Consider the following 26,785-nt stretch of genomic DNA (forward strand, 5'->3'; position numbering starts at 1 on the left):
AGGTGCTTTGTCTCCCTCAACCTCTCAGTCAGGGAATTTTTTTATCAATACATTTCAGCAGCCAATGTGCTTGCCTCGAGATGGTGCAGGGGGTGTCCACAAGTCTTTTCTGACCCACAAAATAGAGGGTTATCCTGGACAACATAGATCTTGTTTTCAGATAATTGCCCCCAAGGTCAGCAACTCTAAACACAAATGTTATTCATAATTTTAAAATCTTTCTGTCTTTTCTATTAGTTGTGCATTCATCTGTGAATCATATACATTTATATGTCTATTACATGTTGAGGAACTCAAAAATAAGTGTTTTCCCAAACACCAAGATAGCAATGCTGAGACAATTTAAGAAGATAAAATTGCTTATGTCAGAATGTGATACGCATAAGAAATATTAAATGTTCAGTGAAAACTTACTTATAGGCTCTATATTTCATAGTTGAATATGTGTCCAACAGGCCAGATAATGTGAACTTAGGGAGAAGTTGTGCACCATAAAATTAACAGTTAGAAATGACCTATAAATTGAGTGGCAAGAAATTCCTTAAGAATGGATGAAATATGCACGGGGATGCAACGACATAGGGGACCACGGGAGTTAGCGCCTGACAGCGATGCTTCCTTGGGATACGCCAGCTGTGGATAGCTGCTTGCCGAAGGTCAAGATGGACAGGCAGCTACGATGCCTCCTAGTGTTTTTTTTCAGACTCTCCCAAACCTGTGCTTTACCGAATGTTTGCTCATGACTGAGAGTTTGGCATCACGTGTGATTATCATCATCACCGGCTGGAGGAGGGTGCCCGCAGCTCCCCCACTGCACAGTTCAAGAGTCTGAAGCACCGCTGGGCTAAAGGGTCCTCCTGCTGTCACTGTCACCCCGCCCCCACAGTGGAACGGCTGTGGTCTGTGGACACCAACGGCAGCCTGCAAACACCCATCCAGCCCGTGCCGCTTCACTTGTTCCCTAACAACTTTGGGAGATGATCCGACGGATGAAAACACATTACAGTTTCCAAAGATCAACTAACAAAAGATTGACGACGAAACCAAGCCTAAGAAATCAGAGCCTGACATTTTCTGTTTCCTAGTTTTTGCATGTGTGTACAGTCGCACAGTCATGTCTGACTCTTCGAAACCCCATGGACTGTAGCCCACCAGGCCCCTCTGTCCATGGGATTCTCCAGGCAAGAGTACTGGAGTGGGTTGCCATTCCCTACTCCAAGGGATCTTCCCAACCCAGTGATTGAACCTGGGTCTCCTGCATTGCAGGCAGATTCTCCACTGTCTGAGCCAACAGTGGAGCCCTTCCACTTTTTATTTTTCTCTATTAAAATGGCAGCTCCTTAGGGCAGAGAAGCCCCCTTTCCTCATGGCTGTGTCCCCAGCCTGCAAAAGAGGCATGTAGTAGGCACTCAGAGAATCACTGCTGGTGAATAAGAAAGTAAGACAGAAACATGCTTTGACTAAAAACATTTGTATTTCTATGACTCAGAATTTAACTCTGAACTTGCTGGGACCCATGATGAAGGGTATTAACACTCACAGAATTCCCCTGATCTCATAGTAGACGTGCCAGAAAAGGAATGCCTATCTGGTTCTGAATATTTTCACAACAAACTTTTCTTGATGGTAATGAAAACCATAAAAATCACTGTCTCTATAGATAAGGGGGTTTTTTTCCAGACCTACCACTTTTGTTTTTGAACAGTAACACCTATATATAGTTTGCGTGTACTTGTTAATGGTTATGAACACACAACACTGATTACTTTATCAAGTCCTTCTCAGAAAGCAGAGCCCAGGCGTTGAGTGACCACTGATAAGACAGGTGACAAAACCAGGCAAAGAGCAGAATGCCTCCCTCCTCACTGAAGAAATCCCAGCCCAGGGAGGAGTTTGGGGCCAGGGGCTGAGAGCAAGAGGAGGTCACAGACAGGTCTGCATCTGCCGTGGCCGTGTGGCTCCCTCTCCTGTCAAATCCCACCCAGGACTCAAACCCGGTTCAAACACCAGGTTGGTTCTTCCTCAACTGCCACGATCGTGACCTACACCCTGCCAGATGTCCACCACATAGAGGCTGTCACACACCTGTCTCACACACCTGCTTTCCTGACCTTCACAGGGCTCTTAACTCATACTTATAGTTCAATAAAATGAGTGTATAGCAAAATGCCTGCAAAGAAAGTTGCTGTTGAGTCCTTCAGTCATGTCCGACTCTTTGCAACCGTGGGGACTGTAGTCCGCCAGGCTCCTCTGTCCATGGGATTCTCCAGGCAAGAATACTAGAGTGGGTTACCACTGCCTTCTCCAGGGGATCTTCCTATCACAGGGATCAAACCTATAAGTCCTGCATTGGCAGGTGGATTCTTTACCACTGAGCCACCAGGGAAGCCCTCAGAAGGAGTGGATTTGATTGACTGGGCAGTCACCAACAAAAAGTGAAATTAAGTACAGTTTTCAAGGAGCTGGAGTTGGAAACACAGAACAGACAGGACGGGCAAAGAAATTGCATGTGCAGAGCGTGGGGATGTGGAAGAATACAGCTGTTCACAGCAGGGAGTGGACAGCTGGGCACAGGGACACAGGGCCTGTCCGAGTGACGTGGGGCATGAGACTCAAGAATTCACATTTCACTGACACCCAGGAGTGCACAGGGAGCCTGCCTCCTACATGTGGACCTCCTCTTATGGGACGGGGGCCCCACTGGGGAAAAGGGATCAAAGGAGTGACATGGCCAAACTTGCGTGATTTCTCCCACCGTCAGATCTCCCGTGTCAATCTCCCACGTCCCTCCCTCCTCCTCTTTGGTTTCTCTGACCTTGTCTAATCCCTCTTCCTGGATCAAGGTTCCTGACAGAGGACGAACCTTGCCTGGCTCACCTTCTTCTTTGTATAGTCAGTGAGGAAAAAACAGTTGTCAACGGAATTCATGCCCGCTTCTCACTCTGGGAAAGGATGAGTGACCAAAACCCGCAGGAGACGTTTCTCCTCCTGAGCAGGCTGGACCCACAGACTCTAGAGGAAAACAAGCGACTAAACCACTGACAGGGAAGACACGAAGGAGATGGAGGGGAAGCAGAAGGATCTTGAGGAGATTCTGCTTCCCTCAGAAAGAACAGAGCAGGCAGAGACGTACAGACGTGCTGGAGCCTCACCCAGACTTGCCCGCCATCCACGCTGCTCTGCAGCGGACACTCACCTCGCGCCCTCTTTACTTGCTTTTCAGTGAGCTGCATTTTCTTTCCTTTTAGGCCCCCATAAAGTCGCTTTATTTTGATTCCCAGTAAAGCAAGGGAGAGAGAAGAGGTGACTGCAGGTCAGTGTGTCAACTCCGCGTGTGGCCCCGAGTCTCGGGCAGGCTGGGGCCGGGGAGAGCCGGCGGCCGGTGCAGCGAGCACTGCTGCTGTGCTGGGGGCGGGGCCCCCGAGGCCCCACCCAGCGCTGAGCAGGACCACGCTCTGTCCTGCCGTGACACTCGCCCGACGCCCGGATGGGGCCCTCTGAGGGCCAGCAGCATCCGTCACCATCAGCAGCGTGCTCCGGGCTGCCCGTGCCCGGCTCTATTTCACCTCCTCTGCCCTTCCTCCCTGTGACCTCTCAGCCCCTGACCAAGCTGTGTACTCCTACGTCTACCAGACCCGGCACGTGCGTGTCTCCATCCTCCACCCTACAGCGGGCAGCTGCCCTCGGAGCGGTGCGACCCACACAGAAAGCACCACCTCCCTCCTCAGCGAGCCCAACACCTTTCCACCCGCCAACTCCTCCACGACGTAGTGGAAGCGGGAGGCAGGAAAAGGCAAGGGCCGCAGGGACACGCCATCATCTGAAAGCAGGCTCAGAGTCTGAGGCGTGAAGGGACCCAGGCCCGGCCAGTGAGCAGCCCTTAGTGGCGCACTCAGCCAGCCGTCGGGGAGTGGTGGTCGTCAGGCTGAGCAGTGAGATAAGAGGTGGATCTGTCTTCTCACCCAGCCTCAGGCCAGAGAATGAGCTGGGGGCCCAGGAGCAGTCTGGGGGCTCTGTCCTGCGGGCTCCAGAGGCTCACCAAGGCTGCTGGCCAAGACCAGGCCTCCAGGTGGCAGTGACCCTCTCCCCATCCCCACCTCTGTGATCTGATGGCATCGCCCATCTGCATGGGACCTGCCCCCACATCTGGGCGTCCTGAGGAGCCTGAGGCCAGCTGGGTCCTAGGTGCCTGGCCCCCTCAGCCGTGACCACTGGACGGGTCTGGGGACCTGGCCCTGAGAGACACCATCTGAGCTCTGCCTTCTCTTGGCCAGGACTGGGGCAGGGGAGGGTGACAGCTGCGCCTGGGGACCTGGCCTTTCCTGTCAGATCAGAGAGGAAAGTTGATTTGGTGGACATTTACAAGAGCACTGTGACGGTGCCCTGCCTCAAAAACATAGGCTTTGACACTAAGACATTTGCCACAACTCACCACGTCCTCCTTCCCCTTTCCGAGATGTGGGCTCTGCTGAAAGCTTTTGGAGTTTACAGTTTTTAAGGCAGAAGCCACCTGTCACCTTACAGGACCTGCAATAAACCTTTCTCTGCTCCAAATTTCAAGGTTTTTATGTTTTTCTGCCTCATTGTGTGTCAGGCACAGGGATCACAGATGGGGCTCTTGAGGTGCCTTGAAGTAGCTGCCCCTGTAGTAGGTGTTGGGGGTCCTGAAGATGCCCATCTCCCAGTCGTAGGTCACCCTCATCCACCAGGGCACCGAGAGGCCCACCCCAGCTCCTCCTGCAGCTCCTTGAGTGGCAGCTGTGCCTCATCTGGCTGGGCCACCTGGCCCTCCATGTGCCCCCAGCACTCATGGTGTGCTGCATTTTCTATGTCTTCTCACCAACACACAGTTGCCAGATGCACTGTGGGGAACAAGCCATGAAACCTCGGAACTATAATGGCGATGTCTGCAGTTGTACTTCTTTGCTTACAGCCTCTTAATTTGGCCGTTGGTTGAATAACAAGGAAATCTCTGAGGCATACTATTCTAGTAGGCTTGGGCCACGTAGAAACCTCTCCTTCCATCCACATTATATGAGCGCTTTCCTGAGTCCTGTGCATGTTTTAGCAGCAATATTGGGGTCACAGATTAAACCTGGACTATATATGCCCTCCTGCTATTATTTTTTCTTTCACTCTGCAAGCAGTTTATAAGCAACACCTGATTCAGACAACCGGATCCCATCAGGTGGCACCTTTTTAAAACCACAAGTGTGAGACGAACAGTGTGGGTCATCATATGGGGTGGAGTCTTGGCTCCCCCCTCAGTTTTTTTCTTTCTAAACCGGGCCTGCCAGTTTTGGGGTCTTCTGTTTGTTTGGGGTGTTGGTTTTTAAAATTTATTATTTTTAGTTGCACTGGGTCTTCGCTGTGGTGCTTCGGCTTCTCACTGCGGTGGCTCCTCTCGTTGCGGAGCACTGACTCTAGGGCACGAGGGCTTCAGTAGCTGCAGCACGTGTGACCAGTAATTGTGGCTCCAAGGCTCTACCACGGGCACAATAGTTACAGTGAATGGACTCAGTTGCTTCTCAACATCTGGGATCTTCCCAGATCAGGGATCATTGAAACTGTGTCCTCTGCATTGGTAGGTGGATTCTTAACCACTGAGGCACCAGGGAAGCCCTAGTTGTACAGTTTCTAAGGGAAATAATCTGTATAATGGCTGTTGGTAAATGCCTCCCCCATGCTGAGCAGTCCAGTGATTATCTGCCCCTTTACGGGGAAGTTTGCTGACTAGAGCACAGCTGTCCCTCTGCACCTGAAATTTAGTAATCAATTTTCAGCTCTTCCTTGAATTAACTAATGAATGAATGAATGAATGTGAATGCACATATGGGCACACCAGGAAAGGAAGAGATAAAAAGGTTTCAAAAATTTCATCAAAAACTAAACACTAATGAAAACAAATCAAAGTGCATTTTGTGGTTTAGGGTGACATAAGCAGAGTCAGATTTGCTTAAAATATCAACACACTCCTATTCGCATAACATCAATGAAATTCGAGCTGTAAGAGAAGTGGGTGGGGCGATGGAGGAGGGCCTGAGGGTCAGAAGCCCTGGACCACTCACAGCACCAAGGGCGGGGTCACCCTCCTGAATTATTTGAAGAGCTTTAGTGAGATGCTTGGGCTTCCTCAAGGCGCCAGTTGTAAAGAATCCTCTTTCCAATGCAGGAGATGTGGATTTGATCCCTGGGTTGGGAAGATCCCCTGGAGGAGAGCATGGCAACCCATTCCAGTATTCTTGCCTGGAGAATCCCATGAACAGAGGAGCCTGGCGGGCTACAGTCCATAGGGTCACAAAGAGTCAGACACGACTGAAGCGACTTGCACAGCACAGCACCGTGAGATGCTTAGTATTCACTCGGGGGCAAATATCAAATTAAAATAATGAGCAAGGAACTTCCCTGAGGGTCCAGTGAGGACTCTGTGCTTTCACTGCAGGCAGTGCAGGTTTCATCCCTGGTTCCAGAAGTAAGATCCCACAAGCCAGACGGTCAAATAAATAAAAACAGAATTTAAAAAATTAGGAAAACGGTCAACGATAAACACAGGTATGCTCGATGCCTTTTCCAATTTATAGAGGAAATGATTTTAAAAGTATGTTTTCCCCTTTATGTTTCTCCCAACTTGTGGATGAGTAGTACCGTGGTCACACGCGCGCGTGCACACACACACACACACACATACACACACACCCAGTCGTTTCTACTAACGCAGGTGTGTCTCCTGTCCTTCAGAGCCTGTGTTCAAGACACCGGCCTTCCTGTGGAAGCGGACAGAGTGCATGAGAGCCTCTCGACTATGTCCGAGACGTCTTCCCACGACTCCTTCTACGACTCGCTCTCAGACCTGCTGGAAGATGGCGAGAATGCGGCCTTCTTCCCCGGGCTGTCGGCCTTCCTCAGCCAGGAGGAGATCCACAAGAGCCTGGATCTGGCCCGCAGGGCCATCGCCAGCTCCGAGACGGACGACTGCGACTGTGAGGAGGTCCCGCAGTGCTGCAGCCCCTCGCCCAGGAGCCGCCGGAAGCCACCGGCCCCTCCGGAGGCCCGGCCGGGCGAGCGCGCGTCCCCAGGGACACCTGGGGCCCGCAGGCGGGTACCTGCCGCGCCTCCGCCAGCAGAGCAAGCCGAGCACATCTCCTCACCCGCATCGCGGAGGAAGCCCGGAGTCTCGCCCCTGCTGGCCAGGCCCAGCTACATCCGGAGCCTGCGCAAGGCTGGGAAGCAGGCGGCCAAGGCCCCAGGCACCACTGCCAAGCCCAGGTCCACGCGCCCCGGCAGGGCCGGCCCCCAAAGCCCGCTGAATGACAAGGCGGCCACCCTCATAGAGGAGCTGACCTCCATCTTCCGAGAAGCTGCCAAGCCCAGAACCAGGAGCCCGGACGGGGAGTCCTCGTCCCCGGACAGCGGGTACCTGTCCCCTAAAAACCAGCCGTCAGACCCAAGGAGCGCCTCGGCCAGCCGGAGCCCCACCCGGGACCAGCAGGACGTCGAGGCCGAGGCCAGGCCCCCGGCACCTGGGCATCACCCCACCCGGGACAGGCAGGACGTGGAGGCTGGGGCCAGGCCCCCAGAGCCCAGGCGTCACCACCCTGTGGCCCAGAATGTGGCCCGGCCTAGCCACAGCCCCTCATCCCCACCGCCCTGCAGCGCCCACCACCCACCAGCCGCTCCCAGGTTCATCCAGAAGCTGCGGAGCCAAGAAGTGGCAGAAGGTAGTCGGGTCCACCTGGAGTGCAGAGTCACTGGGAACCCACCTCCTCGGGTCAGGTAGGACTCTGGTTGCGGAGATTAGATGCTTTGCATAGACCTCACTTGTACTTTAGTGTGAGAGAAGAGATTTCTGTTACAAGGCAAGGGCTTGGCTCCCCAAGCACACAGACGCAAGTATTATGGCCCTGGCTTTTGAGGAAAGGAAAAGCTCCATTGCAAGTTGGACCAGCAGGGAGACAGGAGCCAAGGCTCAAATCTGGTTCTCCATCCAGGGATCAGGGTGGAATTTAAGGGTCCAGGGAATTTCAAGCTTGGAAGCTGCCTTGATGATAGTCCACAGTATTGCACCTTGTGCTGGAGCCGGGCCATCCTCACTTAGGGACTCCTCGCTTTGTAAAGCGCAAGTGTGGCAGCTTTTCTACGCTCCAATATCTGCAGACTGAAAATGCTGGGTTTGTGGTCATCCTGGAGATGGCTAGGGAGCAGGGGGTTGGAGGGGCATGGGGTGGAGGGTGTGGGGGTGGGGACCCATCTTGAACTTGCACAGTGCGGTCTCCCTACAATAACTGCAGATTTCCTCAATACACCTATGCAAGGAGCTATGTCCGTTTAAGCTCGGTGATGTTTTACCTGCTTTTTCTTTGTTCACGCCTCAGTCTTAAGAGAGGTAGGGCTGAGGACCTCTGCTAGCTGCTTCCTGCTGATGACGGATGTGGGTTTTTATAAGAAGAATGAAATTGTTTTGCACTTACCTAATAAATATTTGCATGTTCCACCTTGAACTCTGAAGTCTCAGGCAATCGTCCTATGAGTCCGGGGCGGGGCAGGCGGTGCTCTTTAAATGTAGGAGGTGGACAATGAGGACAGAATTTGATGAGTAAGAGGATTAACCCTGAGATACTATGGCTCCTAACTTTAACAGTCCTTCAAAACAGACCTTATTTCTTTGGGAATCCATAAAAACCTGTTTTTAACATTTTAGTGATTGAATTTGGATTTATGTAGGCCTGTACCAGACTCTTAGGTCAAAATAGTCTGCTTTTGAGATGCTACTCTCTTCTCGTCTTGGCCAGGTGGAGTCTTAGCTGTTTGCTTTTGAAGAGTTACTTAAAGTACCTGGGAGTGGGGTGGCCAGGGTGTGACTACTTTAGCTTTCCTGGAGGATGTGCAACCAGAAGGACGTCACGGGGGCTATTTCACACGCGTGCACGGGTGCTCACTGTGTGGGTTTGTCCAAGTGTGAGGAGGATGCAGTCCTGGGGCTTGTGCAGTGCAAGGGGACGTCGTGGGAAACCCTAGTGGGCTAGACACATATTTATGTGTAGAAGAGAAGACAGCACCGAGACGCTGTACACATTTTATCAAATGTAATGCTGTTACCACTGAGACCTTCAGGAAGATCTCCTGTAGAACATCATGGACAGGCTCAATAGGAGCTTGTTTTCAGGGCCACTCTGACCCTCAGCAGGGCAACTGGTCAGACCTTATCCCAGGTTACTCTGGTTTCTTGGCTTGTCTTGGCGAAGGAATGATTCATTGTTTCCCCATGGACTGAGGTCTCCAAGAAGCATGAGCTTCATCACGTTCCAAGGGCCTTGACACCGACACCTTTGAGTCACGTCATCTATGAGAGGTCCTCTCTTGTCACTTTGAATCAGAAGAGGCGACCCCATACAAGGGATTATTTCTTGGAGGAAGGCCTTTGTTACTGCAGAAACTTTCTCTGTACTATGTGGGAAAGCCTTGCCACAGTGATGACATCACCAGCATCTAGACGTTTCTACAGTGTCCCTGGCACTTGGTGTACAGTGAAGTCTCTTTAGCCACCATCCTCTGGTTCTGTCCCTCGAGCATGTAACCCTTTTATCATCAGGGTGGCCCAGTTTTAGGACGGTTTCTGGTGCAGATTAGCAATTTGGTTTACCTTTCGAATGCTCATTTGCGTTTATGGACCAACAGTGAACTGCTGGAGTCCATGACATTTTACAGCCCTCCCATCATGGGTTCCTCGGTGTAGATGAGTAAAATTCTGTCCATTAAATGTTTGGGATAAACTCGTCATAAACCTGGCCTCTGTGGCTGTTTGTCCTGAGCGCCATCTAAGTCCCCAGTCTTCATGAACTCCCTGTGCATGCTCTCTGGATGATCCATTTCCAGATCTGAGGCTTCAATGAGGATGGTCCACACTCGAGTTAGTGGTAGGGTCTCTAGATCTGGGTCTTTGGTTCTGGATGCTTGTTGTGCCGCCAGATCCACCTAATTATTTCCTTTAGTTAAGTGATGATCCATTTGAGTGACCCAAGCAGCACCCAACAGCTGCTCCTCCTAGCATTTTAACAGCATTTACTAATAATAAGGTTGGTGTCTCCTCTGTGTGTTTCGTTTCTCTCCTTCCTGACATCAGTGGACCTCTCTTTCCAGGTGGCCCTGTGCACACATATGACGGAGAAGGCTGACTTGGAGTTAGTACATGTGGTCACTGTCTCTTAGCTCCTAGGCTCAGGGCAGGAGACGATGAGAGCAGTGAGCTCTGGGCAGATGGACCCAGACGATGGCTTCTGTTTCCAGGGCTTCCTGATGAGCTACAACTGCACGCCCCACTCCCTTGTTTGTGAAACTGGTCCCATCCAAGAGTATGTCTAAAGGCTGACCAGTCAGCTCAGGTCTTCAGTTATTTGTATACAGTTGTAAACAGGCTCTCCTGTTATCCTAGGGAGCAGAGTGGCTGGGTTTAGAGTTGATACTGCCTGTAAGGTGACATTCAGATGTCGAGTGGTGTGCCCTGGTCTTTGCCCCATCTCCCCGAAGTAAGCCCACATCCACTGTTTTGTTCTAGGAAAGGCAGTGCATGATGTGGAGTGTGCCGAGGGTTCATTTTTCAGCCCCTTGTGAAAGGTTGCAGTCACAGCCCAGAAGCAAACTGGCAATCCTTGATGTAGGCGCCCAATTGTTTAGAAAAGTAAGCTACAGGCCTTCTGATGGTATCTAAGTATTGAGTTAGCTCCAAGACTCACACCCTGTTTCATGCACAAAATACCTGGGCAACCAAATGCTGGGCTCTTAAAAGTTTCTCCTTGGTGGTGTGGAACACATTATGACAGCTCAGAGTCCAGCTTAATGGCTTATTGTCATTTCCTTTAAGAGCCTCATGTTTGTGTTTGGCTGAGTCCAAGATCAGGAGTCCAAAGATGAAATACTCAGCCATTCCTAGGAATCCTCACAAGCACCTTCTGGGGGTGGCTGCAGTCACCCTAGTTAATGCCTCTCCTCCATCTGGCAGTAAATTTCTTTATCTTTTTGATACTTCAAACACTAACTAGTTTAGAGTTGGTTGAGAAATTGTGTGCTTTTCCCTTGCAAACTTTATCTAATCATATTTTGGTCTTCAGTTCAGTTCAGTTCAGTTCAGTCACTCAGTCGTGTCCGATTCTTTGTGACCCCATGAATCACAGCACACCAGGCCTCCCTGTCCATCACCAACTCCTGGAGTTCACTCAAACTCATGTCCATCGGGTCGGTGATGCCATCCAGCCATCTCATCCTCTATTATCCCCTTCTCCTCCTGCCCCCAATCCCTCTGAGCATCAGAGTCTTTTCTGATGAGTCAACTCTTCCCATGAGGTGGCCAAAGTATTGGAGTTTCAGCTTCAGCATCAGTCCTTCCAATGAACACCCAGGACTGATCTCCTTTAGGATGGACTGATTGGATCTCCTTGCAGTCCAAGGGACTCTCAAGAGTCTTCTCCAACACCACAGTTCAAAAGCATCAATTCTTCAGCACTCAGCTTTCTTCACAGTCCAACTCTCACATCCATACATGACCACTGGAAAAACCATAGCCTTGATTTCAATATACTATCTAGGTTGGTCATAACTTTCCTTCCAAGGAGTAAGTGTCTTTTAATTTCATGGCTGCAATCACCATCTGCAGTGATTTTGGAGCCCCCAAAATAAAGTCTGACACTGTTTCCCCATCTATTTCCCATGAAGTGATGGGACCAGATGCCATGATCTTCGTTTTCTGAATGTTGAGCTTTAAGCCAACTTTTTCACTCTCCTTTTTCACTTTCATCAAGAGGCTTTTAGTTCCTCTTCACTTTCTGCCATAAGGGTGGTGTCATCTGCATATCAGCCCTCAAATCCTGAATAGAACAGTTATCTCTGGTCCTGGGTTTTTGTACAGATGGGATGGAAGTGTTACATGAAGATCAACAAGGTCTGAATAATTGATATTTAAAGAAGGTGATTGTCAGAGGCTTTATACTTTCCTTCATGTGCCTCTTTAGATGCCTGTTGCTTTATATTTGGACTTCCTTGATGGCTCATAGTGTAAAGAATCCGCCTGCAATTCAGGAGACCTGGGTTCAATTGCTGGGTCAGGAAGCTCCCCTGGAGAAGGGAATGGTTACCCACTCCAGTATTCTTGCCTGGGAAATCCCATGGACAGAGGAGCCTGGTAGACTACAGTTCATGGGGCAGCAGAGAGTCAGATATGACTAAATGACTGATACTTACTTACTTACTTAAATTTAGCACCTTGTCCCCTGGACAGAGTTTTACTGCTACTGGGACAGCCATCTTGGCTCTTTCTGGCCTTCTGTCAATCCAAACATCACTCTTAGCTTTTGCAGAATTTCTTCAGGACATCTAGGTGAGGCTTGGTCTTCCAACTGTAAAGGTGCAGCTTGGAGGGCAGAAGATTGACCTGGGAGTACACTTAATGTTCTCCACAAGGGAACAGGGCATCAGGGCAGGTCCAGCTGGATATTCCACATCCACATCAGTATATCGTCTGTCAGCCTTCAGCCCTCTCAGGGAAGAGGAGGGGTTCCCCTGGGGCCCTTGCTGTACTCCTGGATCTCGTTTAAGCTGTTTGGTTCAGGACCCCTGTTGAGGTCTGTTATTAAACATTCCTTATGATGGTTCAGCCTTGCTCAATCCCCTTGGGTCACGGGGGTCCCTTCTGGGTCAGCTCCAGGCATGGTCCATGCCTCCCAAGTCCTGATTGGACGATTTGGTTGTGATTCAGGCTGCTGCTGCTAAGTCGCTTCAGTCGTGTCCAACTCTGTGTGACCCCACAGACAGCAGCCCACCAGGCTCCTCTGTCCCTGGGATTCTCTAGGCAAGAACACTGGAATGGGTTGCCATTTTCTTCTCCAATGCATGCATGCATTCTAAGTCACTTCAGTCATGTCCAACTCTGTGCAACCCCATGGACTGTAGCCCACCAGGCTCCTCTGTCCCTGGGATTCTCCAGGCAAGAACACTGGAGTGGGTTGCCATTTCCTTCTCCCATGTGATTCAGAGCCTTCCCTAATACCATCCTGTGCTTCTCCACAGGAGGGTGTTCATGAAGGCCTGCATGCAGCCCAGTTAGGGTGATGAGTAGCAAAACATGTAAAGAGATTCTCTGTTTTCTGAGGGTCATCTCAGTAAGATGGCTTATTATTGCTCTAGTTGTATAAGTTCAAGCTGAAACTTGTGTTGGCCTTGGTCAGAGTCCCCTGTGTTGGCCTTGGTCATCTAAGCCTTCTGGGACCTGCTCTAATAGAAATGCCCTGCCTGCGGTAGAGTGCTCCCTGGGCAAACTGAGCACCCTGGTGGGTACAGGGAGGAAAGAGTGTTCCTTTATGATGATCGGATAAGGGCAGCCCTGGGAGGGCTGTTGGTACCTTCTGCACTGGTCACAGGAAGACCCCCTTCGTGGGCGGGGGGACCATGCAAGGGGCTGCTGGAGGGGCGTCTGCATGCAGTCAGTCATTGTTCGGCTTTGACTCCATGAACACAGGCTTTTTCTGAGGTTCTTCCCTCTGAACCACAATCTTACATCTCTTCTGCAAATTCTTATTCCAATATAAAGGCATAAATGATTGTATAATGGGATTAACCCCGTTTTTCCTCTAATAAAACAAGTCTAATTTTAAAATAGTACCATAGTTCAAAGACCCATTCTCTGGCCATTTTCCCTGAGGCTTCACCTAATACCAGGGCCAGGCAGTGTTACAAAGAAAATAATTTTCTTCATTTCCATTGGCTTATAGCTAAACATTGACCAGTTCTGCAAGAATACATGCCAGGGGACTACAGTCAGTTGTGCTATTAACATTCCCCATTTGAAAGGTTGCTCTCAGGATGGAGCAAAAGGATCCCACGGAGGTGTCTTGGGTGGAAATACCTCTCTCCCAGGAACAGGGTATGTTCTTCTGAGATGGACGCCTGTGAAACCACTATAGGTCACGGGGGCAATGACTGTCAATCAGGGAGCAGTGTCTTCTGTCTCCTGAGTCAGAGGGCCTTCATTAAATCAGGTTTAAAAGTTTTCCTTCAGTCATCCAACAGCCTCCCCCATTAGCCAATGCTAACAAACAAGGCCCATCTAGTCAAAGCTATGGTTTTTCCAGTAGTCGTGTATGGATGTGAGAGTTGGACTGTAGAGAAAGCTGAGTGCCTAAGAATCGATGCTTTGGAACTATGGTGTTGGAGAAGACTCTAGAGAGTCCCTTGGATTGCAAGGAGATCCAACCAGTAAATCCTAAAGGATATCAGTCCTGAATGTTCATTGAAGGACTGATGCCGAAGCTAAAACTCCAATACTTTGGCCACCTGATGTGAAGAACAGATTCACTGGAAAAGACCCTGATGCTGGGAAAGATTGAAAGCAGGAGGAGAAGGGGATGTCAGAGGATGAGATGGTTGGATGGCATCAGTGACTCGATGGACATGAGTTTGAGTGAACTCCAGGAGTTGGTGATGGACAGGGAAGCCTGGAGTGCTGCAATCCATGGGGTCGCAAAGTCAGACATGACTGAGCAACTGAACTGAACTGAACTGAAAAAACAGACATAAACCAACCTGAACAAAGAAATCCAAGACTGGAACTTTAACCCAGGGTTCAGAACTCTAAGTTGAACTTAAAAAAAAAAGTGCGAGGTATAGTTACACTGTTGTCTCAGGTGTACACCAAAGTGATTCATTTATTGTTCAGTCACTAAGTCATGTCTGACTCTTTGCAACCCTATGAACTGCAGCACACCAGCTTCAGTTATACATATACATATATTCACTCTTCTTCAGATTCTTTTCCCATTTGGGTTATTTCAGAATACTGAGTAGTGTTCCCTGTGCTCTACAGTAGGTCCTTGTTGTTTGTCTATTTTTTATGTAGTACTGTGTGTGTGTTAATCCCCAGCTCCTCCTATATTCCATACATGAGTGACATCATATGATGTTTGTCTTTGTCTGACTTACTTCATTTAGAATGATGATCTCTAGGCTTATCCATGTTGCTGCAAATGGCATTATTTCACTCTTTGTATGGTTGAGTAGTATTCCATTGAATATGTGTACCACATCTGTTTTATCCATTGCTGTGTCAGTGGACACTTAGGTTGCTTCCATGTCTTGGCTATTGTGAATAGTCCTGTAGTGAACAGTGGGGTGCATGTATCTTTTTGAATTATGGCTTTCTCTGGATATATGTCCAGGAGTGGGATTTCTGGGTCATATGGGAATTCTATTTTTAGTTTTTTAAGGAAACTCCATACTATTCTCCATAGTGATTGCAAAAATTTACGTTCTTACCAATGGTGTGAGAGGGTTCACTTTCTCCACAGCCTCTCTAGTGTTTATTGTCTGTAGACTTTTGGCTGATGGCCATTCTGACCAATGTGAGGTGATCCCTTGTGGTTTTGATTTTCATTTCCCTGATAATTAGTGATGTTGAGCATCTTTTCAGTGCTTTTTGGTCATCTGTGTGTCTTCTTTAGAGAAATGTCTATTTATATCTTCTGCCTATTTTTTGATTGGTCTTTTTTTTTTATATTGAGCTGCTTGAGCTGTTTGTATATTTTGGGAGGTTAATCCCTTGTCAGTCAATTCATTTGCAAATATTTTTTTCTATTCTGTGTATTGTCTTTTCATTTTGTTTATGGTTTCCTTTGCTGTGCAAAAGCTTTTAATTAGTCCCATTTGCTTACTTTTGTCTTTATTCTCAGTACTCTAGGAAGGGGGTCAAAAAAAGATAGTGCTGCAACTTATGTCTAACCAAAACTTTTGAGGACTTTTTATATTTCCCCCAAGGTGGGGCTCTAACCCATAATCCTTATTAGACAGTTCAGGCATGGGCGTGTTTCAGCAAGATTACTGGTCAAAAAGACAGCTGACCCAAAGCAGCACAAGGAGCCCGAGTCCGGAGGTGGGGAGGCAGGAAACTGACATCCCTTCCTGCAGACAAGTGCGATCAAGGTGGGCTGAGGGCCATATACCCGGGGGCTGCAGGGCCATGGCAGGGGGTCACGACACCCGGTCCCTTCGTGGTCACCAAACATTGTTACCCAGCAAGGGCTGGCTGCTGGACATGCATAGGAGCCAATATAGTAGCCCTTGAAAGCACTTCTTTTGAGGAAAGAAAATGCTTCATTGTGAGGTCAACCAGCAAGGAGACAGGAGGCACAGCTCAAATCCGTTTACCAGCTCCAGGGATCAGAGCAAAATTTAAGGGGTTCAGGTAATTTCAAATCTGGAAGCTGATTTGCTAATCAGCGCGGGTAAGCCCCTGGAGCTGGGAGTCAGGTTCTCCTCACTGAAGGGCTCTGATGGCAATGTTTGCGTGCTCTGTTCAACAGACTGAAGACACTCAGTTGGGGCCATCCTGGAGACGTGGGTTTCCCTCTTACATATGTATGTGTAGTGCTGCCTCTGTAAAATAACTCAGGTTTGACCAACGCATTACCTACCTAAGGAGGCAAATGAATTCCAGCTAGTCAGTGTTTCATTTCCTGCACAGTGAGCCCCCTGGAGCATGAGGTCATGTTTTCAAGGACCCACAAGCAGAGGCGTCTCGTCATGGCAGACATCAATACTAGCTGTGCTCTGGTCCCTGGCAGGTGGATCTGCCGTCCTGAACCAGTGCTGCTAAGTCGGGGGGCGGGGGGTGGTGTGCAAAGGATGGGGCAAGCAGACAGCAGAACAGCACATTTTACAGGGGGCCCCAAAGGTAGCCAGTAAGATGCCAACTGGTATAGTCAAGTACTGGGCATAATTTGAATATTTACTGGATATGGTTAAAGTGTGGCTAAAACCAGAAGCTGTCTGGCAGATGAAAGGCAGAGGGTGTGTGTGACCTGTCACAAGGTCAGCCCCAAGTGTGTCTGGTCTGAGCGTGGGGTCCATGGGCACGTGTTCACTATGCTGAGTGCACCACACCTTCAATGTGGCGGAACTTACCCGTGAAGACAGAGACGCCAGGCAGGGCGTGGACAGGCCAGTTGCCCATGCCCGGGCTGCAGCCATGAGAGGGCGGACAGCAAACAAACAGCAGGTGAGGAGTATGCAGTCAGTGGTAATCACTGATCACTGACACCACCATGGCCACTGTAATTTCTCTGCATTATTTTGTATGCACAGAAGGTATAGCATCTGTACCTTCTGTGCCAAGAGGTTAAGAGCAACAACCCTGGGGTCTCCCATCACGACTCCACTTTTCACCAAATGTGTACCTAGACAAGTCATTTTGTGATTCAGTTTATTCATCCGTGAAGTGAGAATTATGATACCCACTCCCATTGTATTTTGTGACTAAATAAAATAGCATGTGAAAAAATAAAACAGTGCCTTGCATCTAGTGACTATTGCTTTACTCTTACCTTTTATGGCTAATACCTCTCATTTCTTAATTTCATATGCCAAAATGAAAGTAACAATTCAAGTCAGGACTATACTATGGAAAATAAGCCATTAATGCATTTACTTGGAAAGTTTTGGTTTTATTAATGAAGTGTTTTACCTAAATTACATAAATATAAAAATTAATTCAAAATTAAGAAATTCGGCAAAAAGGTAAGGAAGACATCACTGGCTCCAAGCTGCAAGACTGGTACTTACTAATGTAGCACTTCACAAATCACAAACTACTGCTCACCAGCACCCACTGACGCACACTTTGCTGCAGCTGGCTCCTTGGGCTGACGGACCATTACTCACAGACATGAAGTAAGTCAGCATCACCGACAGGAACTGATGGAGTCAGAGGCAAAGAATTTTTTTTTTCAAACCAATTTGTTCAACTAATTCACCTTGAGTCAGTTTTTGCAGTTTGCGTGCATACTATGTCGCTTTAGTCGTGTCCTGCTCTCTGTGACCCCACGGACTGTAGCCTGCCAGGCTCCTCTGTCCATGGGATTTCCCAGACAAGAATACTGGAGTGGGTTGCCATTGCGTTCCTCCAGTGGATCTTCCCGACCCAGGGATGGAATTGGCAGGCGGGTTCTTTACCACAAGCGCCACCTGGGACACCCTTTTTACATGGTTTTCATGTCTTTTAGAAGCTGACAGCAGGGGGCAGCAAAAAACTTCCTAATGAGTTTGTTTAATTAAATATCTCATCCTAAATTCTGCATTGGGCTTCCCTTGTGGCTAAGCTAGTAAAGAATCCGCCTGCAGCGCAGGAGACCTGGGTTTGATCCCTGGGTTGGGAAGATCCCCTGGAGAAGGGAAAGGCTACCCACTCCAGTATTCTGGCCTGGAGAATTCCACGGACTCTGTATAGCCATTATTTATCTTTTCTATAAAAAAAAATGTTCTTATCATTTTGTTTGTGATAGAAGTGAAATTATTTATTTTGGATTCCATTTAGATGTCTTTAACCCACTAACCATGGGAACAAATAATTATTTGGTAGAAATACATTCATGTGTCACTCAAAACGGTTCCACAGGTTTTCAAACTGCACACGGCTCCATTGACGTTTACTCCAAAATAGCCCCTTCCAAATGTATTCAAACTGCGCTCTGCTCCACTGACATTGACTCCAAAATAGCCCCCTTCTAAACATATTCTTAACAAAAAGTAATCCATTTACCCATCAAAGGATTAATTCAAGTGAGCCTACCGTAACTTCTGTGTTAAAGTTCACTTAACCATTTCATAATTTGGGGGCCATCCAGTTCAGGCTTCTGCCTTTTCTCCTTAGGGGAAGGGGAGAATTAATTTAGTTAGTAGCTACAGGATTATTAACTAGTTTCTCTTGTCATCTCCCAGTCTGCCAAAGCCCATGACCAATGTTAGCCAATAAAGTTGTGCCCTTCTGGAGTAATTAAGTTTCTGATGAAAATGCACCATTTTTTAAAGTTAGCTGGGTTGTTTTGTTATCCTTTGAGGGTTTTTTTTAGGCGGAAAGTGTAAATATACATTGAAGTTTCTTAATCTCTGTTCCAAAGATCTTAGTCCCTCTGCCATGCATTTGCAAATGCACCAAATGCCTAAAACCTTTGAGCTCCTTTCCTCCATGAGAATTGGAGATCCTGAAGAGGAAACCTTCTTGGAAGTGAATTTTGCATAAGGAAGACAAATGTTAATAAAGAGGTTGCCTGAACCCGGGCAGTTTAGAGCCCGGCTCCCACTGAGTCCATCAGGGGTCTCTGAACCCAACACTGGGCAGGCGTGGTGGTCAGTGGGCCACCTCTGAGGGCCCTGGAGCAGGTGACAGAAGTTGTGAAGAGCAGGGGTCCAGGGAGCTGGGCCAAGCACGGACAGAGGCCCAAAGACGTGCGGGGCTGGGAAATGGGTGACGGGTCTGGAGGTGCAGGATGTTGGCCAAGGCTGAGTTAGAGGCAGGCGCCCCACGAAGGCAGGGCAGTGGGGACCAGGGACCAGACCAGGGGTTGCACCTGGGGAGCACGTCTGCCCTTCAGGACTCGAGTCACTGAAACAGGGACTCAGACGGGGCCGAGTGAGGGCCACGCCATGACCAATTCCTGCAGGCTCCAGGAGGGGACAGATGGCCAGACCAGCCTGTGGCTCACCAAACTGCAGGCCTGGAGCTGCTTAGATTTGGCCCAAGTAGAGCCATCTGGACCCGGGCCCTGGACCAGTGAGCTTACAGAGTCAGACGAAGGGGCCCAGCTCCAGGGAGGACTGAAGGACACATGGTTGAAGGCATTTCCTCATCCTATCCAGTCACTTCACCCCTCCTTGTCAAGTATAACCAGCACAAGGACCAGCTATAATCACAACCAGGACTGAAAAATCTCATCTTCCTTCTTTACTTTTGCACAGTTCCACCAAAACCCCAGCAAAGCAGAGAAAAGCTGATGGAACTAAAACTTATCTACAATAACTGAAGTTACATACGATTTAGCTACAACTTAAGTTATGTGCAAATTAATTGTCAACAGTCTGAATTATTACCTCACCTCAGATGTTCCCTATTTCTCATACACAGCTGACAACAAGGCAAAGACATGACCCCTCACCTCCCCGACTCCCTCCCCCTCCACTTGCAACTTTTCAGAGTTGGCGAAAACTTCATGAAGAATTTTAGTTCAAAGCACCTCTGATATTATTAAAATGAGGCCTTCCATTTTCACTTTATACTTTAAAAATATTTCATCATGGCAACCATTTTTAAACCATGTAAATATAAAGAAATTAAGAAAGCTAGGAAATTTTTTTACCTAGGAACAGAAAAAGAATCAATTGGTCCTAGGGAACAGAAGCCAGGTCCTGAATTCCTGGCCATGCCCTGTAATGACTCACCTTGAACATCTTCAGCTTTGGAATTCAGACTTCACCTATCTTTAAAGAAAATGGTACCCTGGTGATTTCTGTAGTATTGATCTATATTTTTAAAACATAGCTATTCCTGGTTATTCTATCTTTTATTTTGCATTCAGTTAATACTGTTAAATAAGTCAATCAACATAAACCAAAAATGTTGATGTATGGCAAAACCAATACAATATTGTAAAGTAATTAGCCTCCAATTAAAATAAATAAATTTATATTTAAAAAATAAAACAAAAAAAACACTGAAATTCCTAAGCTGGAGAATAAATACTGATTACAGATAAAAAATAAATAAATATATAAAGACAGGGAAGGAAGATACTCTCTATCAACTACAAACAAGGCAAGTTATTCCCAGTTTCTGAACAGTATTCCAAACCATCCTCACATTCGAATTACATTGTAAGCTAAATGTGTGCAAACTCATAAGGAAAAAAGCCATTTTTAGACACTGACTTAACTGCAGTGAAAGTAGAATCCAGCGATAGTCCAGGAATATTCAGTCTTCTAGGGCAATGACTCATACCTGCTCATAATCATAAGATGCCTATTAGGTCATTATTAGCCTAATAAAGTTTCAATTATATATATAATTAAAAGTAATTAAATTCTTTCTTTTTACAGTCAAACCCCAGCACCTGCAGACCTCCAGTTAGTTTATATTAGCAAAACTTTGATCATCACCAAAACCAAAACAAGAGGGATGAGCTCTATCAAACCTATGCAGCGCCATTGGCTGCTCAGTCACTCAGTTGTGTCCGATTTTGTGACACCATGGACTGTAGCCCGCCAGACTCCTCTCTCCATGGGGTTTTCCAGGCAAGAATACTGGAGTAGATTGCCATTCCCTTCTCCAGAGGATCTTCCTGACCTAGGGATCCAACCTGTGTCTCTTACATCTCCTGCATTGGCAGGTGGATTCTTTACCACTAGCGCCACCTAGGAAGCCCAACAGGATTGGTGGAAATTCCCACCTCCTCCAAAGAAAGCAGACATGGAAACAAGCCGCTGGCTTGCTTTTCACTCGAAGGGGTTCAGGTTGCAATGTGTCCCCTTTATTGGACACTTTAGTTGAGAAAAACGTGGCAGGCAGGTACTGAAGCTGCAGTGCTTACAAAGTCACAATCCACACGGCTTAGCCCAGGGTTGCTGCTTCTGTTGAAGACGGTTGTCAACATCGACAGCAGGCCGTACCCAGAGGAGCTGCGTGACCACTGACCACTCAGGGGTCGCTGCAGTGTGACCTGTGAGTGGGCAGAGACAGCGTGGGGATGATGCTAGGGCACACAGGGAGTTAAAGCAGCAGCCTCTGGACTTTGTGCAGTATCCACCCGGAAGTCTGCTGGCGTCTATGCTTGGGCACTGGACAGGCGCTTCCGTCTCCCTCCCACCTCACATCTCCCCATCCACCCGGAGAGTGTGGGGGCGCTCCTCCACACCCGGAACCCGACCGCCTTCTGCTTCCTCCTGGAGAGAGTCTCTGCTCAGCCGCCACCCTCTCCCCCTACCCTGGGCATCCGCACCGCCTTCCTTATCTGCTCACGGTTTCCACCCACCATCACGGGCGATACTGCGCCTGGCTTGGTTCTTTTTCATGGGCTTGTGATCACAGCACAGTGCAAAGCTGTCTGGTGCCTGCTGCTTGTTCTCAGAGTAAAATAGTCATATATGCAGTGAAAAGGCCCCGTCTCTCCAACACCACGGTGATTCTCAGCCCTGCCTCATCCACCGCAGCCGCAGCAGCATCCTTGCTGGACTGTGCCTGCCCAGCGCCTCCACACCTGCTGTTCCCTCCTTTTGCGATGTTAATCCCCAGGTGCATGTGGGCCTGGACCCTCCATCTCTCTCCTCGAATGTTGCCTCAAAGCCAGCCTTCTATGACTGACCTGGGGAAAAGAACAGGCCTGCCCACTCTTTTGTTTTGTGTAGTTGAAGTAGAGTTAATTTACACTGTTAGTTAGTTTCAGGTGTCCAGTGAAATAATTCAGTTTATACAGTGAATATACATTCAGCTCTGTATATATATTCTTTTTCAGATTCTTTTCTCTTACAGGTTACAAAATATTGAGAGCTATATAGCAGGTCCTTGTTGGTTATATGTTTTATATATAAAACAGATATGCAATAGTCTGTGTATATTATATATAAACTGATAGGGTTAGTTGCTTAGTCGTGTCTGACTCTGTAACCCCATGGACTATACAGTCCATGGAATTCTTCAGGCCAGAATACTGGAGTGGGTAGCCTTTCCCTTCTCCAGGGGATCTTCCCAACCCAGGAATTGAACCCAGGTCTTCTGCACTGCAGGCAGGTTCTTTACCCTCTGAGCCATCAGGCAAGCCTATATATAAAGTAGTCTGTATATGTTAATCCAAATCCCTAATTTTTTTTTCCTCCCCATTCCCCTTTGGGAACCTTGTTTGTTTCCTGAGTGTCTATTTCTGTTTTGTAAATAAGGCCATTTGTATCATTTTTTAGATTCTATTTTGGTTTTCTCCATAGAACTTACTGATACACTCTACACTTGTTTTGTTTATTTTATTGTTTGTCTTCCTTAGTAAAATATAAACCCCTGGAGTGTCAGGACCTCCAGCTGATTCTCGCTGTTGAGTCCCTGGACCTAGAATGCTGCCTATAGGTAACAGGTGCTCAGTGAGCATGTGCTGAGTAAGTGAATGAATGGACCTCTCCTAGGTGTGTGTTTATGCCTGGAGGAAGTGATCATATGGATAAGGATGCATGGATATGAATGGTCATAGCAGCGTAGTTTCCAAAATCTGGAAAGGACCTAAACAGTCATCAAAGATAGTGGACCTGTCTATGAGAGAGTGACTTCATCTCCTTCAGGTAGACGCCAGGAGTGGGACTCTGGCTTGTGTTGGTGTCCTGTCTGTCGTGTTTTGTGGCACTGCCATGCTGTTTCAGGTTCCAAAGAACATGGGGAAGGAGGGTCCAGTGGCTGCGATCCTGTGGCGACGTTCTGTGTCCAGGTGGGCGGGGCAGACATGGGTGTAAGTTACCTTACTCGTTACTCACTGAAAAGTGTGGTCTTTTTATCCCCTCTCCTCTCCCAATGATGTACTGGTACTTTCTGCAGCGGTGTTTCTGATGGATGGCAGGTGCAATCCACAAGCACATCCAGACAATGCCTCGAGTCTGGGTGTCAGAAAGAATTAAACACATTGGTGCTTACCCATTTGCCCTCATGAGACATGAGTGTTCTCTGGCTTGTTTCCGTTATATTTTAGAGCTTTTGAAAATGTTCTTATTTTAAATTCATGGTGTTCCTAAAAATACTACATGTATTCGGTCTTATGCCAAAGATCTTTTATGGTGTCATCCACACAGTTTACTGGCTGCCGAGGGTACAAAGACTTGTCTGTGAGCCTGTTATTCTTAAGAAAGAACATGCATGTTTAGACACAAATACACACACATACACACACACACAGAGTACCGTTTTAGAATTAGCAGACATCTAATTAATGAGAATTGCAAAAACCAACTGTCTCCCCGCCACCATCATATCTGGGTGACAAGGGCAAGCAGAATGGGACAGAGTCGAAGGGAAATGACACCAGTTAGTTATAGTTTCCTGTTGTCCCATTCTTAATTATCATTTCCTTTAATTCTTTCCATCTTTTTCCTTTCTCTGTACATTTGTGCTGAATTGAAAATTTTCATCTTTTACATCAGTACAATACATGTTCTGACACTGAACTGCCAGTGAACCAGAAGCCAAAAGAGGTGAAGCAACAGGGCAGCACCTTCAGTTTCACCGCAGAGACACAGACCTATCTCTGAGCCCTGCATCCAAGAGCTAATAAATGACCGGGATACAGCCCGCCATGCTGTCTGTCCTCTTCCCAGCCTCTGCATTCTTGCTCAATCCCTGCTTCCCCACAGGATCGGCCCTCTTGTAATCTCACTTGAAAAGTTAGTCCTACCTCTGCAAGGCTTCACGCACTTGAAGACATCAGTACTAATCCTTCTGTGGACCTGTATGGACTCCTTCGCCCAGGAAACACTGCCCTCATCGTGTGCAGCTGCTATCCTGTGGTTTGAACATTACAGAGTGACGGCAGCGGCCTGTCACCACTCCCTTGTCGACCTGTGGCCCACGATACTGTGACAGGGCCACTGCACATGAGGACTTGCACATCTGACATCTCCATGACCCAAGAAGTACCTTTGATGTCCAAGGCAAACGTGGGGTATTGCCCTAGCCACAACCTGAATCCATTGTAAGTCCTCAGTATCTAGCTGTACAGTGGCAGTAGCCAGTAGTGCTTGCTCTAAAGAATTGATTTCATCATTTCAGAGTCCATTTCAGGGGCCAAGTTTCTGAATTTAATGAGAAAACCAATCAATAAACAAACACTGATATAAATTTTCCTAAGAAATAAAGGTAGTTACAAAGAATCCCTTTAGAATTGAAAATATGCTTATGCATAAAGTATTGTGCTGCTGTTGTCCAGTCGCGAAGTCCTGTCTGGTTCTCTGGGACCCCCTGGACTGCAGCACATGAGGCTTCCCTGTCCTTCACCGTTTCCTGGAGTCTGCTCAAACTCATGTCCATTGAGTCAGAGATGCCATCCAACCATCTTACCCTCTGTCACCCCCTCTCCTCCTGCCCTCAATCTTTCCCAGCATCAGGGTCTTTTCCAATGAGTCACCTCGTTGCATCAGGTGGCCAAAGTATTGGAACTTCCGTTTCAGCATCAGTCCTTTCAGTGAATATTCAGGGTTAATTTCCTTTAGAATTGACTGGTTTGATCTCCTTGCAGTCAAGGAGAGAGTCCAACACCACGATTTGAAAGCATCAGTTCTTTGGCACTCAGACTTCTTTATGGTCCAGCTCTCTCTCTCACACACACATGCTGTGTGGAACAAACAGCAGAAGAGCTTAGTAGCTGACAATCAGATTCTGTGAATCTCCAATTACCTCAGCAAGTCATTTACCCTTTCGGTGCCTCAGTTTCCTTATTGGTAAAATGGGAATAATAAAATTACTTACCTCTGGGGTTATTGGGCTTCCCTGGTGGCTCAGACAGCAAAGAATCTGCCTTCACTGCAAGAGACCTGGGTTTGATCTCTGAGTTGGGAAGATCCTCTGGAGGAGAAAATGGCAACCCATTCCAGTATTCTTGCCTGGGAAATCCCATGGACAGAGGAGCCTGGCAGGCTCACAAAAGTCGGACATGACTCAGCAACTAAACCACCACCACCCTATAAGCTACCTTTTCAAAACTCTCTGGATCTGCTTCATCTTTTTTAAAGTCTTCATGCTGCAGTTCTCTTTTGTACAAAGTATCCACAATAGTATGGAAAGGGAATGTGTAAACATCACAGGCTGAACAAACAATTCTTTCAGGAATACAATATTTCTTGGAGGTGTTCCTGACCCTGCTTGGGCAGGAGTCCTAGGTTAGTGTCTGGAAATCAGAATCGCCCCCCAGTCACGGTGGGTTGTGGAACCCCTCCCCTCTCTCTGATCTACTGTCATCTTCTAGAACCTTCACCTCATGTGGCCTTCTGTTCCTTCCTGCTGCAGGAATGGGCTCTCAGCAAAGGACGGTGATTTCTTCCCATCGCCACCCCTCCCTCCTATGGTTAATTGTCTCCCCATCCTCTTTCCAAATGTCAGCCTCATTATGCATTACTGTCAACTTGGAGAGCCTTCCAAAACTCAAATCTCATCAACTATTGTTTTCTTGCTGCTTTTAAAACTCTTCAACAATTTTCCTGAGTTTAATTCACAGTTGCTTGTTAAATATTTGCTAAAGCCTGTTGAAAAAGGTGCCCCAACAATTTGACCACTCCCTGTTTTTGTATTCCAATAATTTCAGCAGGAAGAAAATTCCAAAGGCAATTTGAGTAACAAAGGCAGGCTTTTCCCTCAGCTAAATAATTGGCTTTGATTTTGTATTTTCTTCCTACTAAGTATTCTACCATACAGCAAGGCTCTCAAAAGGAAAAGAATGTGCCTTTTGTAAGTTTCATTTACTCTCATGCAAACAACTGTGAAGAAGTTGTCTTGAAAGAATCTGACTCCAGTTTTAGATCCTTTCACTGTGGAAACCGCTCAGTGTCTGGAATCCTCTCTGCCTGCTGCTCTAAGGACCCCTGCCATCTCTTCGTTGGCCAGGGGCAGTGCCACATGTGGACTTCTGCATCTGCTCAGGCATAATTACAACAGTCCTCTAACTCCACGTGGAGGCTGCATTCTTTCGATGGAGTTACTTTATAAACACAACTGTAGCAAATACAGTGATCAGTCTGCGACTTGCTCCAGCTCTCAAGCAGACCAAGGTGCAGAAATGTTGTACCCGGTCATGTGAGGCAATGGAAATGATTCTTTCCTATTTAAGTTTAGTTGCTTTAAGAGGTTCTGGAGACAGGATGTTGCAGTAGAAGGACGTTGAGCGCACCTCCTTTCACGAAAATCACAGCTAACTGCTGAACACATTTGGGGAAATGCATTGACTGCAACAGCCCTGCCTTA

The 26,785-nt window shown here is 47.7% G+C and overlaps 2 protein-coding genes across 6 annotated transcripts in view; one reads left to right on the plus strand and one right to left on the minus strand.

Annotated features, from left to right (window-relative positions):
- Positions 1–2,928, minus strand: part of DDX60 (DExD/H-box helicase 60) — a 133,026-nt gene extending 130,098 nt beyond the window's left edge. The window contains 1 exon segment of the mRNA XM_061427015.1: positions 2,878–2,928. Within this exon segment, the coding sequence (XP_061282999.1) occupies positions 2,878–2,928 (51 nt within the window).
- PALLD (palladin, cytoskeletal associated protein) overlaps positions 1–26,785 on the plus strand; it is a 369,451-nt gene that overhangs the window by 5,163 nt on the left and 337,503 nt on the right. For all 5 annotated transcript variants that reach the window (XM_061424893.1, XM_061424891.1, XM_061424892.1 and 2 more), the window contains exon 2: positions 6,741–7,773. In XM_061424893.1, coding sequence (XP_061280877.1) covers positions 6,803–7,773 — 971 coding nt within the window. In that variant the 5' untranslated portion in view covers positions 6,741–6,802. The remainder of the gene's footprint in view (positions 1–6,740; positions 7,774–26,785) is intronic.

Source organism: Bos javanicus, chromosome 8 (assembly GCF_032452875.1).
Source record: "Bos javanicus breed banteng chromosome 8, ARS-OSU_banteng_1.0, whole genome shotgun sequence".
Taxonomy (NCBI): domain Eukaryota; kingdom Metazoa; phylum Chordata; class Mammalia; order Artiodactyla; family Bovidae; genus Bos; species Bos javanicus.